This window comes from Phoenix dactylifera, chromosome 15, assembly GCF_051530095.1.
Source record: "Phoenix dactylifera cultivar Ajwa chromosome 15, Ajwa_hap1_PhDact_Kaust_v1.1, whole genome shotgun sequence".
NCBI classification, from domain to species: Eukaryota; Viridiplantae; Streptophyta; class Magnoliopsida; order Arecales; family Arecaceae; genus Phoenix; species Phoenix dactylifera.
In genome coordinates this window covers 18,763,762-18,788,891 of record NC_143204.1, presented here as the reverse complement: position 1 = coordinate 18,788,891, position 25,130 = coordinate 18,763,762, and the positions used below count along the sequence as shown (strand labels likewise).

Below are 25,130 nucleotides of genomic sequence, written 5' to 3'. Positions count from 1 at the left end.
GTGCTAAACTATATTATTGGTTTCTGAAAAAAGCTTTGGCCTCCAGATCTCGTACCAAAATAAAGTTATTGACACGTATGAACATATATATAAGATGAGATCTCCCCACCACAAACCCCTCGAAACGCATCCACATCCTCATGTCGCATGGCATGCATGGGTCTTTATTATGGTACCGTAGTTGGGCCCCATTATTCAACAGAAAAGGCGTACATCAGTTGCGTAGCCTTTAATTTCTCCAGCGCCCATTGTTTTACGCGAAGGTGTTATTTTCTGGTAGAATTTGGATTTCACTTCTCACTAATATATGCTAAATAAATAAACAACAAAAAAAAAAGGGGTCGGTTAAGGATACTCGTGCCGCACACGACTCACTATGGAAAAATCTTTTTTAAAGATTCACTGAAAATGAGATGCCAATTTAAAGCCCCATCACCTCTCCAATTCATCCTCTATATAAACGGATCGACTAATGCTTTCTCCAACCCAAGTACCCGAAGGATCCTTTCGAATTCCCATTCCCCACCCCCTCCTCCTCCCGCAGACCCAACTCCCAGCAGCTAAGAGAGAAAAAGAGGAGTCTCTCTCCTTCTTAATTGGATTTTCTTCCTACAGGGATGGATACGGGTTATAGCCTTATGTGCACCTTCCTTCTCCTGGCCCTTCTCTCCTACCTCCTGATGAGAAAGCACGGGAGAAAACCCCAAGGGAAAGCGAAACTCCCACCGGGTTCAATGGGATGGCCTTACATAGGAGAGACCCTTCATCTCTACTCGCAAGACCCTAACGTCTTCTTTGCCGCAAAACAGAAAAGGTTCCGTTGCTTTCCCTTGCGACCACCTCCGTGTGTTCTCTTTTTTGTTACAGTCTTCCTTCGTTGCATGGGGCTGAATGAGGTTGTGTTATTAGGTACGGGGAGGTCTTCAAGACTCATCTGCTTGGTTGCCCGTGCGTGATGCTGGCCAGCCCGGAGGCTGCCAGGTTCGTGCTGGTGACCCAAGCCCATCTCTTCAAACCCACGTACCCTCGCAGCAAGGAGCGTATGATCGGCCCGTGGGCCTTGTTCTTCCACGAGGGCGACTACCACATGCGTCTGCGGAGGCTGGTGCGGAGCTCCCTGGTGCCGGACGCCCTCCGCGGCCTCGTCCCGGACATCGACGCCATCGTGATCTCCATGCTCGACTCATGGGACGGCCATGTCGTTAGAACGTTCGAGGCGATGAAGAAGGTCGGTAGATTTTGCCTCCCATCATATTTAGTTTCGCCATAATTGGCTGCTGTTTCTTCTCCCACCATGATCGTTTCTTTTTCTTCTACTGTGACCATGTAGTTCTCCTTTGATGTGGGTATCCTCGTAATCTTTGGTGGCCGACTGGAAGAACGCTACAAACAGGAGTTAAGGAGAAACTACTTCATCGTCGACAAGGGCTACAATTCATTCCCCACTAACATTCCAGGAACTCTATTCCACAAAGCAATTCAGGTAAGAGAGAGAGGCCTCCATCTCATGGATGTTTCCTTCTCGGTATCTCTAAAATGACCAGATTGTTCACTTTTCTATGAATTTTTTTTCTCCAAATAGGCGAGGAGACGGCTACGTAAGATGCTGAGTGAGATCATGAATGAGAGGAGGAAGAAGGCAGGGGTGGAGAAGGATCTCTTAGGCTGTCTTATGGACTCATCGGAGCACTTGAGTGATGATCAGATCTCTGACAACATCATCGGTGTACTCTTCGCGGCGCAGGACACCACAGCCAGTGTCCTCACATGGATCCTGAAGTACCTCCATGACAACCCGGAGCTTCTTGAAGCCTTGAAGGTAGGAGACATTTCGGGGCCTCGGGCCCTTGGCTCTCTAAGCCAGTTGGCGATTAGCTGATCGATGATGCCGACTCTAATTGGATCTTAATATCCTTTTCATGCAGGAGGAGCAGATGGGTATACACGAGACCAATGGCTATGGAAGCCAACCCTTGACATGGACCCAGACAAGAACCATGGTCCTCACGCATAGGGTGAGTAAATCTCTCTCCACAAAAATGGAAATGGTATAACCCTCTCTTTGGTGAGTATGAGCTTGCTGTACAAGCCATGGAAAGTGATGGTACTTTCTCTGATGCAGGTTATATTGGAGAGTTTAAGGATGGCAAGTATCATTTCTTTCACGTTTAGGGAGGCCGTGGCCGATGTGGAGTACAAAGGTAAGCATGTGTGACAGCCAAAGTACATCAGACAACTAAAAAATAGAGGAAGAAGATCTCTAATTTAGCACATGCATTGTATTTGTTTGATTTCATCTCTTTGACCCTAATTTGTTCGAGGAAATGCTCATGGAATGCAGGGTATCTTATTCCCAAGGGATGGAAGGTGATGCCTTTGTTCAGGAACATACATCATAACCCTGAATTTTTCCAAGATCCACAAAAGTTCGACCCTTCTAGATTCAAGGTATGGGGGCTAGCAGAAGGTTGGATTCTGTTGAAACGGCATGACATCAATTCTTTTCTTTTAGAATCTATAGCTATATATATATAGTTTCCAATGACGCCCTTACGGCGGTCGTTGAGGCGACTTCCACCAATAAACTCCATAATGTCATTTCCAAATGTTAGAGCCTACAAACTATGAGCATTATGTATTTGATGTAACTAATATATATAATGGCATTATATAATAGCTAGAAAATGGTCTATTCACTGTTTTAAAATAGTATTTAGTGGTTATCATATCATTTTAAATGAATAGTAACGACATGTAAATATACATTAATTTCACGTAATAAATATTTCCAGAATTGTTACATAACAGTCATTGTATCATCATAGTCGCTAGTATTGCCGTGAACTAGTATTCTGAATTAACTATTAAAATTTTTAGCCTAATAACTTTGGCACGTGCCAGCAATGTCTCTTAAACAAGAGAGGCAAAGAGATTCATTTGGTCAGCCCAGAGACCATGCATGTGAGAGCGCTGTCTTTGTCTCAGACTTCATGGAGTGCGAAGGCTTTTCACCGGGCTAAGGGGCCCTACCACCTTTTCTTTTCTTCAACTCTGCGTAACGAGTGTGTAACTAATAAACGAAAAATTATAGAGCTAATATATCAAAACATACATTATATCGCAAGTGAAACCATAGTTTTGACGTTCATTTTTAACTCCACGCTTCAAAGTATCTGTGCTTCCACCATCCTAATGTCCTTGCTTTCGGTGAATGCAGACTCCACCCAGGCCCAGCACCTTTTTGCCATTTGGAAACGGCGTTCACGCGTGTCCTGGCAATGAACTAGCCAAGCTCGAAATGTTCATCTTGATCCATCGTCTGGTGACCAAATACAGGTGGGTCTGAGCTGAAGACTAGGAGCTAGCTAGATACGCATATATTCTAATTTGTCTGGAAGACCAAGGAAGCCTGATGTTTATGCTCTTGGCCTAATATATATCCTTGGAAGATTCCATGGGATAAATATACAATCTAGAGAAAGACAAATCTCTTAGGAAATCGAAGAAAGAAGGTGGATTCGTTGCTCATATAATCTGGTTCTCTGGTCTGAATTTCGTTTGCAGGTGGGAAGTGGTGGGATCCCAAAGCGAGATTGAGTATGGCCCATTCCCGGTCCCCAAGCATGGACTACCAGTCAAGTTGTGGAGAGCTTCCATCACCAGCAGCAGCAGCAGCAGCGTCGGCGGCACCGTCGAGCAATGTCGGCCTGCGCCATAAAAACCTGGCTAGTCATGCACGCTTCCTGCCACTTGACCTAATCATATGAATCTCGACGCCGATCTCCAGCACCGAGTAGATGATGGAGACTTCAATTCCTGTTACTTTTTATTCGATGGAATATGGTTATCACCTAATGAATTTAATAGTTCAACCATGCGGATCTCCATCGCTATCGCTTACTCTCACATGTCATTTGGCACCCCTCCAACTTGTAATTTCGTGTTGCTCATATATATCCATCTGGATAACAACATAACATGATAATATGGCGTTATCCTTGATGCCATGGCCCTACATAGGATTAGACGCCTGCGTGCGGCTGTTGGAGGGCCAAGCGTCAGGCTGCCATTGCTTGCAAGAAGGGTGGGAGGAGCTTAGTGTGCGTGCCTTGAGGGAAAGGACATTTAACTCAAGAATTGTGTGGATGGATTGGGGGGGGGGAGGGAACTTGGGACGTGGCCGGTGGCCGGCCCCTCCCCTCATTGGATTATCTCAAGGACCAACTGGGTGCCCCAGTGATCGGGGGTAACCAACAGCAAAACGTACTGTGGAGTCATTTGGCTCGTCTCCAGACTCCGGGGCCTCATTTGAGAATCCTCTGGAGAGGAGAGGTAATGGACATGTCATGCCAGCCTTGTAGTTTGATGAGAGGTTGATGGCAACAATGGTAGGAATGAATGATGAGACTTAGTACAACTATGGCAGCATTGATCGATGTATAAGCCTCTCTTTCCCTGCTTCTGTAAAGATGCTGTTAACTTTCTTTCCTCCTTTCTCTATAAATGCTGGCTTGCCTTTAGATGGCCTCCCTTTTTATCAAAAAGAGAGAGAGAAAAAAGAAGAAAAAATGACAACATAGATGTAGTAGGGGGCCAACCAAGCTATTATTCAAGGACACGAAATCAAGTACCCCCATCATAGAAATATGCATGGCTGTCAAATGCTCAGTGGAATTGGAGAATGAGGCTGGGCATGTGGGGGCACTGCTCCTTGCAGTCAGCTGCAGCAAGGGCAAACCATGATCCACCTTTTTGGATTGCTCTGGGAATTTGTCCAACGCTGATTGGTTATATTGTAGTTGGTACAAGAGTTCTTTCATAGGGCTCTTTTCTTGTCTCCGGCTAATATTTGATCATTACTTCAATTTGTCTATTTCGATACCCTAATGATGTCGAAGTGCTAGTCTGCTATCAGCTTAAAAGTGTGTGAAATGACTGAGAGCTAGAGATCTCAAAGTAATATTTTTAGACAGCATTATGCCCAGAGACGACCGACTTATGGATCTTTAAGCTAATTAAATAGGATAATCTGACTTGCCAAATGTTTCAAAATTTGAGAACTCGGTATTGTTTATTGCACGTAAATATGGCTTAAAAGTAGTACAAAAAGTCGAGGTGAATACTTTGTCGTGCATCGATCTATGGCTTAAAAGAAGTTCATTGGCTTATAATTTTTCCTGTGAATTAAGGTGACCCAGTTTAAATGTGTGTAGGGTTGATGACTGCAAAGGCTGAGGCAACCCATGAAGGATAAGTAAAAGACTCTGATTTCATTCTTATGTTGATGTGCTGAAAAGTGTTTGCACCCCATGGGATGGTGTAGACACAATAACATACACACTGCTAACATGATAGATATCACTTGCAATGATTTGAGATTTCTTACATTGGATAGTTGCAGAATGGATAAATTTAGAGAGCAATAAATAATATTTTGATTTCATTTAACTGGGGGTTGAAAGCTGACCCATATGCAATTCAGTTATAGCCTTCATGACTCTCCACCTTGTAGCTTTGCCTTATGACTGCTTTGCAGCAGCTGTTGCTCGCATTTTTCAATTAGGTGTATCAGCACTGTCTCAGTACTACAAAAAGGTTGGCCCTCAAATTGATTATACAGTGATGAATTTCTTTGTATTGCCGAGATATATATGCAAACTTTTGTCCTTAAATCATCTCATTGGAATCTATTGTATCATTGTAAAATGCAAAAATCATGACTACTAGGCTGCTGATAAGAATAGCCAGAAACTCCCAGTGGCTTGTTTGGTTTAATCCAATAGAGTTGGGATGAATTTTCTGCTGGTTTCATGGATTGGACTAGATTTTTTTAGCCTGGTTCTATTAACTAAACATCTCCCAGAACAAATCCCATAAGAAGAAAGAAAAATACCTCCATGTATTCTTTTTTTTTTTGGTTTTCGAGCAGCCCAATAGGCCCATAGGCTAAGATTTAGGTCGGCATTCGTGTAGGCCTTTAAAAGATGTAAGCTGAGTAGGGCAACAAATTTCCTGCAGAATTTTCAGTCCAACCATATAAGAATATCCAAAAGGTTTTAAATATAGTACGGATCCTGTTTCCCAAAAGGTGTCGTTGAAGTCATCCTCCAAAAACCTGCCTTGGCTCCACCGTTTAAGTTTTCAAAATACAATTGGCAGCAGGAAAATCTTGTAGATGTCTCCACAGACATGTTATGGTATTTAGTATCACCTGTCAACATCCTAACTTTGTTGCTCTAAAAGCTTACTGCTCTCATTATTCCACATGCTTACGCCAATGTGGGCCACCGTTTCACTGCTCCAAACTCTATCAGAAGTCTAATGCAGATTGATGCACTGGTAAGTTTCAAATCTCACAAAACTGTCTACGTGCATTGGTATCATGTCCTTTCCACCTTCTTAAACTTCACTTTCCATCAATCTGGAAACCTTCAGATCTTTGAAACCTATAGTTTGGAGGATCTTCATTGATTTTATAGTGTCACAAAGACTCCAGGGAGTTCCGGATAAATCATGTATTTTGTCAACAATTAGTGGTTATACCAGCCATTTGAGGACCTTAGAGAGACACGATTTCTGGAATGATCTATGATAGAGGTATAGTTGAATTCTTCTCCTAGTCGTCGATTCATATCTTTCAAAACAACGACACCTCATTAATTCCCTGAAGCAAAAGTCATTACTGTCACTTCAGAATCCATTTCTCAAAGTTTGTATATGGTTTTGGATATTATTTCTTTGCTTCTCGCTCCACCTGTTAGCCATGGCACTGTAGTTAAGATTCCAGAGGATTCTTGTTCAGTTGTTCTATTGCTCCTTCGGCTGTCATTCCTGTGCAAGGATCGCGACAGACAGCAAACAGTTAGCTTCTTTGCAATATTCTAATGGCGTAGGCCATCGGCTAGACAAAAGAAATCATTGAAACGTTAAGAGTCTTCCATGGGCCGTTCAAGGGCACTCCTAGTTAATTAGCCCAGCTCCTTGGGCTTATAGGCCGGCCCGAAGAGGCCAGGCCAAGGGCTCCAACATGCGTTGCACGTAAGGGCGGGTTGGGAGGAACAGTCCGGTTGGGAGTCTTCTTCCTTCCCGATTGCGTCGGAACCCTAAAGTTCTAGGGTCATCCAAAGACCAGCAAAACCTTGGGATTCTATCTATATATGAGCGTTCATCTCTTCCTACGAACTCTACCACCAAAATCATGAGGAATCATCGCTGAATTCACAGCCTTTCATTGAGTTCTTTTCTTAATTCTCCACCGAAAAGGCTGCTGGACCGCCTCGTTGAACCGAGGTAACCAGTCCATACCCCTTCTACCTTGTTTTGTTGGTTCTATAGCCGCCATATCTTGATTTGGGCTAGTAAATCACTAGAATTTCAATTCGAAATAGGGTGTTCTGTTCTGGTCCCTTTTTCTTCCTTGTCGGAAACATGGTTATTTCAATTACTACTGTTATTGTAAACGAAAAGTATTGTTCAAGCACTGTCAAGATTTGCCGTATGAGCAATTCTCGCACATGGTTGGCCGAGGATGTGTTGCCAAAGGGTCATCTTGTTAGCCGGGAAGACATATAGTTTAAATTGAGATGAACTAGGATGAGATAGAGGCAATTCATGATTGACCAGCAATGGAGAACTATAAGTAAAGTGGGTATGTGAGGACCCATGCGAGTATATGTTTAATCATATATCAGTTATTCGCTGGGTAGATCTTGGGTACTTATATAGGATCAAGGAACCTAAATAATACCTTCTGGTTAGCTATTTTGAGTGAGGTCCCGAGTTGTTACAATTATAACAATAGTTATCTAACAAATGTTTTTTAATTTTATTATTATATAATTCAACATATCCTGTACCGAATTTTTACAATGCTATGACGACAATTTGTTTGAAAATCCTTTTATACCAAGTTAAAATCTCTATGGGTGAGACGACAAGATCCTGTGACAACTCCATGCTTATGGGTGAGACATGGGTGAGACGGGCACCACTAGAGTTTGTGTGCAGAATTAATTCCCCAAGAGATTTGACAGCATTTTATATGGACCCAGTCTGGTAATTAGCCGGGACCTATGAGGTGGGGGTGTGGGGGAACGAAAAATGGTAGTAAGATCGGGTCAGTTGGCTGGGTCTATTTATTGGAACACAATTGCAAAGAGCAGCATTTTGGTGATTACATGATTAACGGACATTCCACTCCGTTGGCCTTGGGTTGGGAGTGATCTATCTGTTGTAAAATAATAGATGGAGAGAAGGAAGAACTTATCAGTTGAGGCGTGATTTCACTGTCCTTAAGAATAGATCGCGCCCCTCGGAGAATGAATCTCGGTGTAGCAGGTAATGGCGGCCTATCCTCCAGGATACATCAACTGGATCACTCCAAGCGCACACACTCGCAGATGCAGTGATCTTGTCGAACAGCCCAGAAGCGCTCAGAAAAACAAAACAGAGGAGAGTACCCTCTCGAAAACACAGAAAATAGAGAGAGAGAGAGAGAGGCTCTCGGTAATCAGAGAGGATTAAGATTCTCTCGAGAATCAGAGAGAGGATTTTTATATGATATTATCTCTATCGGATCTGATAGGGTTTAAAAAGAAAGGAAGAGGCGTATTTAAAAGACACCCACACCCGCCGGGGGGGGGGGGTCCCCCCCTGCACGTGATGATCAAGCGCGACGCGCCCGGTTAAATGTTTCCGGATCGGATTCACCAATTTTGGCTTAGACCTCCATTGGGCTCATGCGCGCGTGGGCTACTTTCTTTCTTTGCTTCACCAAGTTAAAAGGTTGAATACTACATAAAGATCTTTTGAGTTTTATCCCTTTCCAATGTAGGACTACAGAAAGTACACTAGACAAAAAGACAAAAGACAAAGAAAGGCAGACTCGGAATTTTGAAATATTCCAACACCATCTACATTTGAGCAGGAAAGAGCGCCAAGAGACATCGAAGGTGCTGACTATGGTTAAGATTAGTAAAATACGAAGAGGAGGTAAATTGGTATATATAGTGGCAGTTGTCACTCAAAATCTAATCGATCAGGCGGACGTGTCGATCTGCTCGATTGAATTAGAAAGCATCATGCAATTGGCCTCCGACGATGTTTTAGAAAGCGTCGGACAATTGGCCTCCGACGACGTTTTAGAAAGCGTCGTTTGGAGGAATCGGCGTCCGACGATGCTTTCTAAAGTGTGGTTTTTATTTTAGTTTTTGACGATGCATTTTAGCGTTGTATAAGTCAGGCATAGCGTCGGCATCTTCCGAAGCTATTTAAAAGTGTTGGCAAATTTTGGTGCGTCAGCCAAATTGTCGACGCTTCTTTCTAGCGTCGGCAATTGGGTGTCGGGAATAATTTTTTTTCTGTAGTGGTTGAAAGTGTTATGGAAAATGTTTATGGTGCATGCCAGTAGCAAGGAGATAAATGTAGTTACAGGAGGTAAGCTTAGTGTCAAGCTTTTACCACTACAACAAATGTGAGTTTTGCCGACTGTATTTTTCCGACGCTAGGGAAAGCGTCGAGAAAGTTTGGCTCAGCGCCAACCTTTGCCGACGCTTTGCCCTTGTATCGGTAAATCTCCAGAAACGATGACGCTTTAAAGCGTCGTTAAAACATTCAGAAATGACGATGCGTAACAGCGTCGTTTGAAAACATAAAATCCTCCTAACCGCTCGGGACGTCTTCTAAGGTAAGCCTCCTCCTCCTCCTCCTCCACTTTGTTTTTTTTCTTGTTTTTAATGCTCGCCCGGCCCCCTCTCCTCATCCTCTCTCGGTCGACGCCCTAGCTGCACGCCAACATCTCACCTCCATCCCAAGCCCTAGCTTCTCCACCGCCGTCGACCATGCCGTCGTCTGAGGTAAGCCACCTCCTCCTCCTTTTCCTCCTTTTTGTTTTCTTCTTGTTTTTAATGCTCGCCCGGCTCCCTCTCCTCATCCTCTCTCGGTCTATGCCCTAGCTGCGCGCCGACATCTCACCTCCATCCCGAGCCTTAGCTTCTCCACTGTCGTCGACCTCGCCCTCCTCCTCCTCCTCTTTGTTTTCTAATTGTTTTTAACGCTTGCCCAGCCCTCTCTCCTTATCCTCTCTCTTAGTCGATGCCCTAGCTGCACGCCGACATCTCACCTCCATCCCGAGCCCTAGCTTCTCCACCATCGTCGACCTTGCCGTCGTCTGAGGTACGCCGCCTCCTCCTCCTTTTCCTTTTCTTTGTTTTCTTCTTGTTTTTAACGCTCCCCCGGCCCTCTCTCCTCATCCTTTCTCGGTAGGTGCCCTAGCTACGCGCTGACATCTCACCTCCATCCCGAGCCATAGCATCTCCACCGCCGTCGACCTCGCCGTCTTCTGAGGTAAGCCTCCTCCTCCTCCTTTTCCTCCTTGTTTTCTTCTTGTTTTTAACGCTCGCCCGGCCCCCTCTCCTCATCCTCTCTCGATCGATGCCCTAGCTGCGCGCCGACTTCTCACCTCCATCCCGAGCCCTAGCTTTTCCGCCGTCGTCGATCTCGCCATCGTCTGAGGTAAGCCTCCTCCTCCTCCTTCATTACCAGTTCTAGAGTGGCATGAAGTTTGATCTCATAGTTTATCCACATTTCCCGAGTCCTTCGAGATGTTTTTCCTTATTTTAGCATTTATTAATTGCATGATCCTCATGAACTGTTAACATGAAGATTAGTGTCTAACATATATAATACTACAACCATTCCTTCTGTATACAATTTTACAAGAATATACCTGTTTAAATATATTCATGTCATTCATATATTTCCTATTTGTTGTTTCTAAGGTCAACTCTGGACCATCATTAATCCGTTGCGTTTCTCATAATATCTAGTTTTTGCTGCACTCCGTATAATTAATTGCATTGGTAGATGCTAAAGTGGTGTGAATGAATGGGATGGGGGAGATAAGTAAAGATATTGATACAGATTTTTTTTTAATAATTTTTATATGTTACCCTTGATCGAGCATCAGCACATCCATTTGTGTTTTAACTTTAAAGTGAGATAAAATGAAAGGCATGGTGTAACCTACATAGCAGTCATTAGTCCATAAAATGTTCTCATTCAGATTTTTAGATAGGATGACTTATTCTTTCTTATTACAAAAAAAAAAACACCCTATGGAATTCATGAGGATTAGTGGCCTTCAGAATATACCTAATTTAAAAACCTCCTGAAGAACTGGCACAAGTGAACCTACCAAACTATCTAAAATAATTCGTCTTGTTTTTTTTTAATCTACAAAAGAATTGGAGACATGGTGGTGGTTAAAGCTAGACTGCAATAAAGAAGATTGGCATTGCCAATTAACCAAACAACAAACTCTTTTGACCACACGTCTATATTCCATCATGAGTTAATCTCCTTAGCCTCTCTTGAGGTCAGCACTGATGATGATCTCCTCCTCCTCTAGAATTTTTTTTAATAATTGTTTGAAAAGATTATTTATAATGGCCTATGAGATCATTGATGCCTCTATGTTCTCATGCTGGCATTTTTTTAGAATGATCTGTTCTCAGTGTTTGTAAAGGTTGATGATTCATGAGGCTTCAGGCTAAGAATTGGATTTAGTATAGCACCATTTCACTTTAATATGACTACTTTTAACAATGGATCAATATCCCTTTTTTGTACCATGAGTTCGTATGGGTGATTCATACCCTAATTTTGTTTATTATTTTTTTATATTAGTTGTAGTTCAATTAGCATTTTAATGGAATGGACAAAAGTTGAATAAATAAGTCGAGATCCAGTGCCGAATATTTGAATGGAGTTCAAAATTTTGTTTTATAATATGTGTTTTATAATATGAATTAGTATTTTTATTTTTTAAAAAAATACAATTTCCGATGCTTTTAAGCGTCGGTAAAAGACGTCCTGGCACAGCCCCAGCACGCCTATGCTGACGCTTCAAATGCTTGCATTAGCGTCGGCAAATGCGGGATCTTCCGACACTTTAAAGCATCGGGGAAAATCAGGAGGAAAGCCGTGAGAAATTTGTCCGTCGGGTTATCGCCAACGCTTTATAAGCATCGGCAAATCCTAGTTTTTGCCAATGCTTTCATCTTGCATCGGCAAAAAGTTTTGCCACGCCGGTATCGCCGATACTTTGGCGATGCTTTGCGTTGCGTCGGCGGAACTTTAGCCGACGTTTATAAGCATCGCTAAAGGTCGCAAAAAGTGTCGGTATGCTGGTTTTCCTGTAGTGTACACAGTGTAAGCTTAGTTATAGTGGGTGTGTGATCTGATGGTGGACTCACGAAAAGGACGGCAACCCTCTACAGTACTCTCATAGAAGATTTCTTTAAAAAATAAATTAGAGAGTAAAAAAACGAGATAAAAACAGAGGAAGCTTAGATGTACTCATAGATACCCAATAAAACGAGCATTACATAAAGTCCAACCGATAAACATTGGCATGTTGGTGCAACTTCACACCCTGTTTCATACCGTAATCTCTCCATACCTTTAACTTTGAAGAAAAATATTGGGGCATTCCTTGAGCTGCACCCGCAATTCCATTTTCCTACAACTACATATTACTTCAGACATTTCCTTGTTTACTACAGGGCTTATATACATAGAATTCTCAGCAATTCACTAAGTTTCAGCTCAGTTGTAGATTTTTCTACTGCCCTGCTGCACCGGCGTCGACGTCCCCATCCAGGGGGCCTCGAAGCCCATCTTCATGGGCCTCTCCCCAGCCCCACACATCTCTCCTCCCTCGTCACACCGCCCCCTCTTCTCCCTCCTAGTCTTCTTGCTCTCCTCCCCCTCGAACCCCTTCAGCAAGACGCCGAAAAGCTTCAGTCCCTCTTCTTTCTTTCCCACCTCCTCTTCTACACCTTTCTTCTTCATTGGCTCTTCTCTCCATATCGCTGCTTCCATCAGTCCCTTTTCCTGCATCAGAAGGCCAATGTCGAGCTTGCCAACGTCCACGAATGTCGAGAGGACTCCGAGGAGCTCTCCGCAGCGCTGCTTGGCCTGTGCCACCTCGTTGCTCAGTATGTTGTTTTCCTTCTTCAGCTTCTCGTTCTCGTTGGTCAGGTCAAGGAGCTGCTGCTGCGGCGGCGGCGGCGGTGGAGGGGAGGAGGTGGAGGAGGAGCTGTGAACTTCGCCGGAGTTGGAAGTTGAAGAAGGCGGATGAGGGTTGTGTTGGCCAGCGTTGGATTTCCCAGCCGGCGGGGCCAGCGGCGGCGCCGCCTTTCTCCGTCGGATCTCGCAGAGGAGCCTTTGTTCCCCTCGACGGAAGTTCTCGTTCGCGAACTCCCACCGGTCCGGCACCACCTTGCGGAAGCCCTGCCAAATTTTCTACGTTAAATTATGAAAATACCCTTCGAAATAGTAGCTGAAGGGTCCAAAACCCAGAACACCAAAACCAGCGAATGTGGACACGCGTCATACGCTGGTTGGCTGGAAATGTCAGTGGAGTCTGCTTCACCCCCGTCTCCTGTTTGACTGTTCAGGCACGGGCGGTGGGTTGCCTGCCAGGTGAGGTAGGCGGGTCAAGCGGTTCAGATGGGGACGGCTGCGGATTTGCTGTTTTGTCCCAAACAGAGAACAGCTATCCATGGCGTTGTGGTCGCACCAAACGAGTAGGTGGCGGGTCTACTTAGAAGACAAAAAGCCTTTCCTCTAATTCTATGTTTGAAAATGAGTTAAAATTTTTTTATAGCAGGACAATAATAGAGGCAGATCTTGGTTGCCGGCTTAGACTTCCACTGCGCAAACGCCACCATCAATGCTTTCAGTGCAGGTCCCACCTTAGCCGGTGGACATGGCAGGTGATGAATTCCTTTCCAGCTACTTTACCCCATGACGAATTCAATCAACACACCAATTTAAAAAACAAAATAATAATAATAATGACGTTCAAAACTTTGTTAATACGTGCTCCTCTTCTTAATTAAATATGTCAAATTTGATCATTATATTCTTATCTAAGTTTATGATTATTGTTGTTAATTATCATATTTTTTTTATGAAGATTGAGGTTGAAGATGGTATTTGTGCAAAACTTGCTTTTATTCTCATTTTTTTTTCTAAAAGCTAAGAATTTTGCTACTAGGAGTTTCAAAGATTCCAAAATAATTTGAAGAAATAACAGGATTATCAGCGGATGGTGCCGCACAAACAACACCAAGTATGACGCAAGACAAATGTAAAAGGATGCCATTATTTCTAGTAATAACCGGTTCTCAGCCACGCTGATGAACCACCAACCCCCTCTTCCGAACATCGTTAATTCAATAAACGTAATCTTCAACAGCGGTCCGTATTCCTATATCTCCTTCGATCAGAACCATCAAACGCAAGATCATGCATTTGACGGCTGGATAGGTAGATCGCCGGTGACTCAGAATCAAAGAGAGCATGAACAAACAGAGAGAGGACGGAGAGAGAGAGAGAGAGAGAGAGTACGTACGTAGGTGTTGAGCTGGCGGACGAAGCTGGAGAAGTTGTTGTGCTTGAAGTGAGCCGGGAGGAGATCCCTTGCGAACTCCACCGGCTTCCACACCACGAACGACCTCCCCTTCTCGGCCCACGATATCACCTCATCCGTCTCCCATGCCTCCACTATCTGGTAGGTCTTCGTCAAGAACGGCGCTGGCCCTCCTCCCCCACTCCTACCATTCCCATCATTACTATTACAACTATTTTTGATGTTATTATTCTGACGACCACCCTTTTTTGCTGCCATCCCCTCCCCTTTCTTAATCCCTCCACGAGCAAAGGAAGGACAAAAAAAAAAAAAAATTCTAACGAATATCTTTCTTCTTCTCTTAAGAAGGAAGAGAGGAAAAGAACAAAACGAGTAAGACCAGGAAAACAAACTGATTTGGTCGGAAGATGAGATCAGCGGCACGAGAAGAGCAGGAGAGCAGTCAAGAACTCCCAGCCCCAGCAGTAGAACCCGCTGATGATCACCCAGCGGCAGCACCCATCGCCTCTTGCTCCGATTCCGAATCCCTCGCCCCCCTTTCCTTCCATGTCCCAACCAACCGAGCACCACGAGATCTCACAGGAATGGCAAAACCACCATCACCACTGCCGCCACCACCGTCATCCTCTCCTCGGCCATCGCAAGAAAGACTGATGGGCAGGACCAGAGATCCGAAGAGTGGCCAGGGGTACGCGATTTAAGGATTTGGGCTAGCTGGTGGAGAAGGATCGATCGCTTTCGGCCTCTCTTTCTCTCTCTCCTTTCTTCCTGACTTGGGCCCCCGGGCTCGTTCCAAATCGAAGCTTCTTCAAAGACCAAGCGTCATCCCGGGTGCCCAAGAAGACACGTGGCGGACATCCGTACTCCATCCCTCCCTCCTCCACCCTTCTGTCCTGGGGTCTCCGTCACCGTGCCTTGTCCGCTTCCGGAGATTTCAAAAGGAGCGGAGAAAAGAGAACAGCGGAGAGATACGATCACCTCCTGGCCTCATCTCCTCTCACTCGTACCTAACCTCCGGATGACTTTTTTCCCCGTTACGCCTTGGTACAAGAACCTCGGTGGTTCTAAGGAAACTATCGCCAAAAAGAGAGAGCTATGAATGGTTTTTCTTCGGAAAAAGGTGTGGAACTAGTTGGTGACTTTCCGACCGATATATTTGACTTTGTAACGCCTCCACCTTCTTCCATTGGTCAGGCCAAAGACGTGAAAGTTTTCTCTCGTCTCGGTTATTTCTTTTTTGCCAATCAAACATACACAGTGAGAGAGAGAGAGAGAAGATGGGGGCGGGGGGAGAAGGATAGGAAGAGCATCTTGGATACAGTCAAAAGACTCTTTTGGTACGAAGAAGCTTTGCTTCGAGGAGGCGTTGCTGGCCAGAAGTTTCCAATCTGATGCAGCCGCGGGGTCAACTCATATGATTGACCGTCAGCTTCGTTCGTATATTCCTCACTTTCAAGATGGAAAATATATAATACTTTATTATTGATATGATCTGAATGACTTGAAATTTTACCGAGTGATTGTTGAAAATGTGAACCAGGGACGTATGTAGAATATGTCCAATTCTTCTTCTTCTTCTTTTTTACATAATATCTTTGGTTTTTGCTTAATTACTTCAATCAAGTGGTTTGGAATGGTCACCACCAAGAACGACACAAGGACGTGATCTACGGGATGGGAAGTTGGCGTGTACGAAGTTGCCCTGCAAGGGTCGTTGTCATCTAATGTCATGAAGAAATCTAACACAGACATGTAGCAGGTATTTCAGTGCTTAAAATACAAGGAAATCTGACTATGGGATTAATGATTAGGTTGAAATGTAGCTCCAAACCGCACTGTGATTTTAGGTGACTGGTTACTTCAGCTCTATTTATAACCACAAATATCTTTCATGAATATAAGCAACATCCCGTTTATAAACCACTTTCTGTGATAAAATCCTTTTCAAAGGCGTATCCAATATGTTGAATATCATGGTTGGAAGCTAAAGATATAATAAGCAAAGCTTCCATCCAATTTCTTGATCAGACATCAACTTGGCTAGTAAGATCTTTGACCATATCTCAAATAAGAAAAATTTTGTTAGTATATACCGTTTTATTAGATACGCCAATCTTAATTTAGCTCTCTCATTTCCTTTTCTTTCTGAGTAAAACAAGATAAGTGCAGCAATTAAAACTTTAGGAAGTCTTAGTTATGTTACCAGGACAATCCACCTTGCACCTCAGGTGCATCCATTGTTCTTAGGGATAATCAAGAATAACTAAAATCTTTGAAAAATGCAATTTTAGTATGTGGAGTTATATATCATAGTTCCCACAAAAAATATAACTTTATATGGAGATCGTATACTTGATCCTCATATATAGTATGGTACAGAAACTTGCATGCATGTGGTATGGTAGTGTCATTACTTTTGAGTAGCTCTTCTTATTAGGATGAGAAAATTTATATCAATCGCACTTCAACTTATGTTTGTTATTAATGTATTATGGTTAGCTCAACTCAAGTTAAATGCATCTTTAAGCATGATTAACATTTTTAGACCCACATCCCATATTTGTCTCCATTGGCTCCATTGCCTGTCTCATATATAGCAAAAAAATTTTTGCATAGAGCTAATCTTTATTATTTTAATGCAAACACATACATGCATGACTTGTGATTTGTCGTGTCTCACTTTTCAAGTATACTTTGCTTTATTTTAACCAGAGTAAATTTTTGTAATCATTTTCTAGTAAACAATTTTTAAAAATATAAAAATAAAAGGAGGAGTGTTTTTATTAAATTCTCTCTAAAATATTATACTTGATGGATGACATGCATGACTGGTAATAGCACCTATTTTCCATGATCTTGATTTGTGGCTTGCCAAGTCTATACTTCCATGGTGCGCCACCGTTGACAAAAAAATTTACAAGGGTGGCCATTTTCTGATAACCTAGAGCAACCACCTCATATCTCAATTGCATTAAGTTAACGCAACCAAACGAAAACGACCCTATTCCTTATTCCCGAAATCAATTCCGTAATCTTGCTGAGGGATGTTGCCATTTGTGTGTCAAAAGAATATAATTGGTTTCCTTATGCTCCTGGAATTTGGCTATTGCTTCTTTTGCTTTAGGCATGCTCTTGTTCAAACATTAGGTGGGGAAATCAAGAGTCGATGTTTCGGTTTCCTGTCCTTTTTTTTTCAATACCCTCTCTACGTCTGCCCACGACCTGGTAACCTTTGAACATGACCCAAGTACATTGTTAGTACCTCCAATTCAATGTCCCAGCTTGCCGACGCCCACCGCAATATGAAGCCTCTTTATGTATATATACATATATATAGACATACATACATACATAAAAGATGGAGAAGAATCAAAGAATCTTCAAGCTGAAATTTGCATGGAATAGAGAATTTGGAGGAAATCTAAAGAGTTGCTCCTGGGCTGATAAAGCTCGGGAAATAGGAAAATTATTAGACATGATATTCATCTGAATCTGTTTCCATATTCGGATCTACTCAAATATAAATTCAATTCAAATTTGAGTATATGGCTAATATCTGAATTGGTATCATATCTATCAAAAAAAAAAAAGAAACATAGATATGGATAGACAATATTTTGATCTCCATTTAAATGTCTTGTTCTATTTGTAATTCTATTTAGTACAATATAATTTTTATAAACTTTTAATGGATATTAAGTGACAGTATTGTTTTTATCTTTAACTAATTTTTTGATATGGTTATATCTTTGATTTGATAATTCATAAAGCTATAGAAATGATATTCATATTTAAAGCAATGCTATCACTATTTGATTTATATCTATATCCATTTAAAATAAATATGGATACATATGAATTTTAACATCCAATTAATAACGATCTAATCATCCAAACAGATCCTAAATGATCAATTTGATGAAATTAAAGTATTAACCAGAAAAGATTAATTAATAAACTAAGAGAATTGATATGAACAGAGAAGTAGAGAACATTGCACATTTGACCTTCTAATCATTTTTGCTATATATTTTGATTGAAAAATAAATAATATAGCATCATAACATAAGTTAGTTCTCTTGATATGCTAATGCATCAAATTTCTCATTCTAGTTGTATCTTATTTTTGCTTTGTACCTAAGTATGATACCCATCGTAAAATGCTTTTGATAACAGAAGTCTCATTGAGTATCTTCAAGTTAGAAAGAATTTATTTCATATATATTTTGGCTGATTAGATTAGCAATAGTATATGAATCTAACTATTCAATATATTTCAAGGTCTTTTAAATTTATTGCATGTTACCTGCTTGATTAATGCATTGATAGTCGGTATCATAGAATACTAAGTGGTTGAGTTGGTGAAGCCACTAAGTGTTGGATATTAGTGATTTGAGTTTGATCTAGCAATCACTTTGATGGAAAAAAATATTAGACATCTCGACCTTGGATTAAACTGACCTCCTTCACCTCGATATAAAACCAAGATGAATAACTTCGACAAAAGTCAAAGAGCCAATTTGCACATGCTAATAAAGACCGGCAGTTATGGCAACGCTATTGTCGACGCACGATCAGTGTGATCATCGTGGTATGCTACTCATGTGGAATGTTTCCCATGTTGTAAATGTGGAGCTAACTGTTACCTGGCAACTAAAGGCATGCTGCGCCAAATCAGGTAACAGATTGATTTGACTAGCCTATATAAAGAGGTAGCTTGGGGGTTCTCAGGTAAGCTCATTCAGAGACTCTACTCTGTCAAAAATTCTTCTTTCTATATTATTGCCTCTCTATTCGTACTTAGGCATCAGATGATCCTCCGTTAGAAACTCTTCGGTAAGTGGACTTCTTGCAGGTGATTCTCGGAGAAGATCAGTTCTTCCACACTATGGTCGTCTCATTCAGCTCGATTCTCACCGATCTCAAAGTTAGCCGAGCAGTGCTCCGACCTCAATCCAAGATTTTGTGGCAATAGATTATCGCTAGAAGAAGGGCCTTAGCTATACCGATACCAAATGAAGGACTCGCGGTGCATCCTATGCCTCGCAGCGCCGTGCACCTGTGAGGACCCGTGCGGGCGTATGTTTAGTCCTACATTGGTTATTCGCTGGGTAGATCTTGGGTACTTATACAGGATCAAGGAACCCAAATAATAACTTCCGACTAGCCATTTTGGGTGAGGTTCTAGGTTGTTACAAATGATATCAGAGCGAACCCGGCCCATAATTTATGTGGACTAGGGGACACTGCAGCACGGATTCATTGGGATTGACCATGGACCGATCGTGGTGTTTGTGATTAGATTTGAATGGATTTGAACCCTTAGCCTGACGAGGACGTCAGGGCTTGAACGGGGGGAGTATGTGAGGACCCGTACGGGCATGTGTTTAGTTCCACATCGGTTATTCGCTGGATAGATCTTGGGTACTTATACAGGATCAAGGAACCCAATTAATAACTTCCGGCTAGCCATTTTGGGTGAGGTTCTGGGTTGTTACAGCACCAACTTCAAAATTAGCCGAGTAACACTCCAACCTCAGTCTGGAATTCTGCAGCGATACACTTGAATTCTAAAGAGAAAGATTAGGGAGGGGGGATATCATTTCCACCATTCTTGCTTAACTCTCGCATGAGATCACTTCATCCTCTTTACTTTTATTTAACTTTATACTCATATCTTCTAATATCATGAATATGAAGTTTTTGGATGGTGAGTATAATTCTCTGACAATTAAGGTTGACATGTTCGCATAACAAAGAACCTTTGAAACCACCCTTCGTAGTGGGAGAAGAATCTCGTAGACTTCCCTCGATCGCCTATCTGAAATAAGACATCTAGGCAACATGAAGACAGCTCTTTAATCCCGTATGCAGGCTATATATATTTTATTGACGGAAAAAGGAGAAAATAAGGCACTTCTCCCAAATGTATAAAAATAGTCTATTTACAAGAGAAAGGAGAGAGTACGTAGCAAGGAAGGCTTTAACATCAAGAGAGAAACTAGATTTACAAGCATAACGTACACGACTATCCAAACATTTCCTCTAGCACAGGTTACCCATGCTGTGAAATAGTAGCCAGTAGGATCTACCAAGTACCGCATAAGGTGAATAACTCGTAGACTCGTAGCCTTTTTTTACGCACGCCTCGGTACGCCTGACTTGGACAAATTTGGGGCAGCTTCTGCAAGCAACCGCATGGCACGCGCGAGTTCGTACGCACACTGCCATCTGGAGAATGGAGCGGGGGCATTTAAATTACTCTAATGCGAGCGCATCCTGCCGAGTCACAGAAAAATAAAAAGTATAAAAAAGTAAAAAAAATGTATGCTGCAGATGTTCAAAAAAAACCTCAAAAATACCGAGCTAAAAAAAAAAGCAACCCAATCAGCAGCTCTATTTATCTTTCGAAATACATATACAATCTAAGAATCGCCCATCTTTTAAATCAGCCTTCGGATATCTCGAATGAGTGGATGACCGTCTCCATATCTGTTCACGCTTCGAATCCAATCAACTACCAAGAAGGAATCCCCTTCTAGATACATCCGTTCGGCACTGAAAACCTACCTCGTATAAGATAAACCCTTCCAAGCTACATGAAGCTCCGCCTCAACAACCATAAGACCTGGCGTGCGGCGCCCACCGGCCGTTATTAGAGGTGCACATGGGTCGGATCGGATTATGTCCCAAGTGGTCTCGATCCGATCTGGTTTTTTGTTTAGATTCTAATTTTGGACCCAAATCTGATCCGGTTGAAGACCGAGTCGGGTTGGATCCAACTCGGATCCGGATCCGGATTAAAAATTACCACTTTTTTGTGCTTTTGAGAAAAAATTTGGGCAAATCTAATTTGGTCATATCATAATTATGAGGTGCTGGGTGACCCATGACTCGAAAGACTTACGATTAACCTCCAGAACCGATGATCCATGACTAACAAGCTCCTAAGAAACCCATATCTCCTTCCTGTCTGCCTTGAAAACCCACCATAAATTCACTTAAAAACGACCAATAGTACCACCACCCACACACCAAAAAAAGAAGAGACTCTTTGGCTTGTTATCACAAAGCAAACTCATTTCTCTGAGCTTTTGCTGGATTTTAGGTGGCTTTGTGCAGCCTTTATCCTGATTTTGTTTCTCTTTTTCTGTTTCCATTACCACCAACTTAGTGCTGTTAAAGCCACCTACTTAGCATCATTTCTGGTCCTTAGACAAGCCACCTTCTTTCCAACTCAAACAAGCAGTCCTCTCTCTCTCTCTCTCTCTCTCTCTCTCTCTCTCTCTCTCTCTCTCTCTCTTCTGGGCCCAGGAGATTCTGAAGCAGAGCACAGCTGTGTGGAGCTCCTGTCTTCTGGCACAAGAACATATTTGAGATAGCTCCCATTCATTAAAGAAACCATCTTGGGTCTGCTTCTCTGGCTTTCTTGCTGCTATACCTGTCCCGAGTTAAACCAAAAGCTTGAGAGCTCGGCGTTTGGGTTTCCTTCTGTTTTGCTCATTCTCTACGGTTTGTTCGGGTCGTTCGGGTCGGGTCGGGTCAGATTTAGTAAATCAGACCCAATCCAAAAAATGATTTGGGTCCAATTTTAGGACCTGACTCAGACCCGCGAATCCTAAAATTCGGATCGGGTCGGGTCTACGCGGGTCGAGTCGGGTTGGATCGCGGGTCGACCCGACTCATTTGCAGCCTTAGCTGCTATCAACCTATCCAGTGAGTCTCTGATCATAAAACCAACACTTCCTGACACATCATCCACCGACACACTACTATCGAAGTTCACTTTAAGATAACTAGGAGGTAGGAGCATCCAAGAAATAAAGATAAATATAGGCGCTGTGACAGCAGAAAGAGTACTCCAGATGTCCCTAGTCATTTCAGAATAGAACGTAACAGTAGCAGCGATAACCTCTCCCACATGTAGCATAGCTCTATCCATCACCAATCTCGGAGAGGACTGCCTGCCCTCGAAAAGGCCGACGTTCCTATCCAACCATATATAATATGCCAAATATGCTCTATGGATCCCCACATCAACCGAACTAGGGCTCCGCATGGAAACTCTTGGCAGGTGAATCAAATCCTGCACCGACTTCATCGAGTGGGAAAGAGGCACAAGTGCCCTCCTCCATATCCCCCTGGCCTTGGGGCACTATAAAAGAATATGGTCAATGATTTTCTCGATATCCGTGCACACCTCACAACATTGAGTAATCCGCACACCTCGTCTGGCAAGCAAGCTCCTGGTCGGTAGGCATCCCCAAGCTACCTTTCAGATAAAGAGCGCCACACGTAGGAGAATCCGCATCCTCCAAATCCAGCCTCCACCAATCTGCCGAGCTGGCTCCCAACTGATCAGTGTGTAGATATCCTTGGCCCGCACTCGTGATCGCCCCGACGGCAACCATACCAGCCTATCAGACTCCTCCCGGGCAAGAATCGGTAGAGCCATACCCTCTTTGCCAGCTGCTCCCCAAACACCTCCCGGACCACCCCATCTGAGTCCAACTGGTCATTGACCCTACATCTTGCCAACCTCGCTGAATCTATCATGGTCGGTAAGCGATTGATCGGCTGCTCTGTCATCCAAATATCTTCCAAAATATCAATAAATCGTCCGTCCCCAATGGCCCATCTAATCTCTGGAAGCACCAAATCTGCTCGAGCACACATCTCCCTCCAGACTGGTGAATGGTAACGACCAGCTCGTGCCTCAGGCAACAAAACTCCATACTTAATCCTTATCAGTGAGAACTACATACAGTTAGGCTCTAAAATAAATCTGGCAGCATGATGTGCCGCTAAGGTCTCCCATTAGCAAGGACCACATACTTGGCCGTCACGCATCTTTGGGTGGGCGGCTAACCTACAAAGTCATTTATGGCCTTTGTGGTTTGAGAGCCCACATTGAGTCACACAAAAGAATACTTAATAACGACTAATCATAGCTTAGCCTGAGCTAACACGCACCCACATTTGTACCTAGGAGATCATGATAGCGAATTATTAACAACAACAATGCTATGGGCTACATGCTCAAGATTAGACTTTTTTGTTATGCATTACCACACGGACATCATGCCAACAAAAAGATAAAGGAGAATAAAAAAAGAGAAACGGAAACCGAAGTCCGTTGGTTGGTCAGGAATCTTTTACATATGCATATATTTATAAAGAAGCCAGAAAAGAAAAAAAAAAAGAAGCATCGCGTCCTTTCTTTCTGTTTCTTGTCACCAAGGATGCATGCATGACTGCACGATTCAGTAGCGTCGACGCACAGAGCAAGCAACAAGCTGGGCCCACTGCTTCAATCTCGCCTTCACCACCTCCGGGCTATCCCCTTCACCAAAACCACCACTCAAATCACTAAAACTACGTTACGCTAATCTTGTTATAAGAAAACTATCGCAGGTGTTGCATGGACATCTTGATCACGCGATTTCTTTGACACGGTCCGCCGCACCAACATGAATCCACTGTTGGATTGGAGGAATTTGGAGTGCTTGGAGATCTGTGCGGGACGTGATGCAACGGTCCATGTCGCGAAAGAAGATCGCTCGTTCTTTCGCGCCAAAGATTACAACCCGAAGCCGAATTTGTATGCGTTGAATCCGGAAGGACCGCAACCGGTCAAGCGTCCGTCCGATCTAACGGATCGGGCTCACCGGACACCGAACCGGGTACGGCTTACTGATCCAACGGTGGGTCATCATTTATCAAGGGATAGGGATAGAGGCGAGCTCAATTTTAAAAATTATTTTCTTTTGAAAAATTAAGAAAATATGAGGAGTGGGGATACCTGGGGAGAGGATGGAGTGGGGGCTATGATCCATCGGCAATCCATCAGCGGAGGAGGAGGAATTGGACGGAGAGGATCCGTCGACGGGATCGCAGTGGCTTCGGTGCACAGCGTAGTAGAGATCGAGGGCGGGGAAGGTCTCGGAGAGCCTCCGGCCGCCGCTGAGAGAGTCGACCATATCGAAGCCGAAGCCGAGATCGATGCATCCGCGGAGCTCGTCGAGGTCCTCGACGGTGACGCTCCGGCCCGGGCGGCCCCGCCGGCCGCGTTGAAGGCCCTTCCGCCGAAGCCACGCCTCGTTGCGCTCGGTGTCCGGCGACCAGGAGCGCTGCTTGAGGAGGCCCAGCCGGGGCTTGGGATCGGCCATGGCGGACTTAGGCTCGGATCCCCCCTCCTCCCTGGCCTTGGCCGCTCCCTTGTTCGGGGAGGGCGGGAGGCGATCGGGGATGGGGACTGCTTCAATTTCAGGTTCGGGAGCGGAGGTGGGGGCGGAGGTGGCGGGGTTTTAACTTTTAAGGGAAAAGATGCCCATGACGGTGGGCTTCGTGCTTTCGTTTGTCCGCGTCATGATGCCCATCGGGTGTAACGGGTATCTGCCCTATTGGCATGCCACGACGCACGAGGAGATTAGTGCCCTGTACCACCAATCCTGTCAATCGCATTGATAACTGTATACCAGCGGCAGGTCGTAAGCGCTTGGCAACAAAGTTGGTATCCAATGCTAGTGCTGCTGTATCTGTGCACTTAATTATTTTAAAACTACAAAGAATTCATTTAATTGAATCGAAGAGTGATAGGGTTAAACATAGTTATAAATGAAGAGGGTCTGCTCACTTGAAATCGAAAATGGATGATTAAAGAACCAAATGTTTAATAACAAAAATGCAATGC

At 43.5% G+C, this 25,130-nt stretch overlaps 3 protein-coding genes across 4 annotated transcripts; 1 reads left to right on the top strand and 2 right to left on the bottom strand.

Annotated features, from left to right (window-relative positions):
- The first annotated feature begins 376 nt into the window (after positions 1 to 376).
- Positions 377 to 3,875, top strand: LOC103712508 (abscisic acid 8'-hydroxylase 3-like). The gene is made up of 9 exons (XM_008799046.5): positions 377 to 814; positions 910 to 1,228; positions 1,331 to 1,483; positions 1,583 to 1,819; positions 1,926 to 2,015; positions 2,123 to 2,201; positions 2,342 to 2,448; positions 3,218 to 3,336; positions 3,565 to 3,875. Exons 1-9 carry the CDS (start codon positions 618 to 620, stop codon positions 3,716 to 3,718), a joined length of 1,455 nt encoding a protein of 484 aa, XP_008797268.5. The 5' UTR covers positions 377 to 617; the 3' UTR covers positions 3,719 to 3,875.
- Positions 3,876 to 12,331: 8,456 nt separating this feature from the next.
- On the bottom strand, positions 12,332 to 15,220 carry LOC103712507 (heat stress transcription factor B-1-like). The gene is made up of 2 exons (XM_008799045.6): positions 14,420 to 15,220; positions 12,332 to 13,293 (listed from the first exon to the last, which is right to left on the bottom strand). Exons 1-2 carry the CDS (start codon positions 14,693 to 14,695, stop codon positions 12,607 to 12,609), a joined length of 963 nt encoding a protein of 320 aa, XP_008797267.1. The 5' UTR covers positions 14,696 to 15,220; the 3' UTR covers positions 12,332 to 12,606.
- An 8,244-nt stretch (positions 15,221 to 23,464) lies between these two features.
- LOC103712509 (uncharacterized) lies at positions 23,465 to 24,792 on the bottom strand. 2 transcript variants are annotated; one of them, XM_008799047.6, is made up of 2 exons: positions 24,240 to 24,792; positions 23,465 to 23,780 (listed from the first exon to the last, which is right to left on the bottom strand). In XM_008799047.6, the coding sequence occupies exons 1-2, from the start codon at positions 24,604 to 24,606 to the stop codon at positions 23,701 to 23,703; spliced, it is 447 nt and encodes a 148-aa protein (XP_008797269.1). In that variant the 5' UTR covers positions 24,607 to 24,792; the 3' UTR covers positions 23,465 to 23,700. The 2 variants fall into 2 exon arrangements, with proteins under 2 accessions (XP_008797269.1, XP_089783764.1); XM_089927638.1 differs by lacking the exon at positions 23,465 to 23,780 and adding an exon at positions 23,787 to 24,130 and having other exon boundaries at positions 24,240 to 24,755.
- Between the last annotated feature and the right edge of the window lie 338 nt (positions 24,793 to 25,130).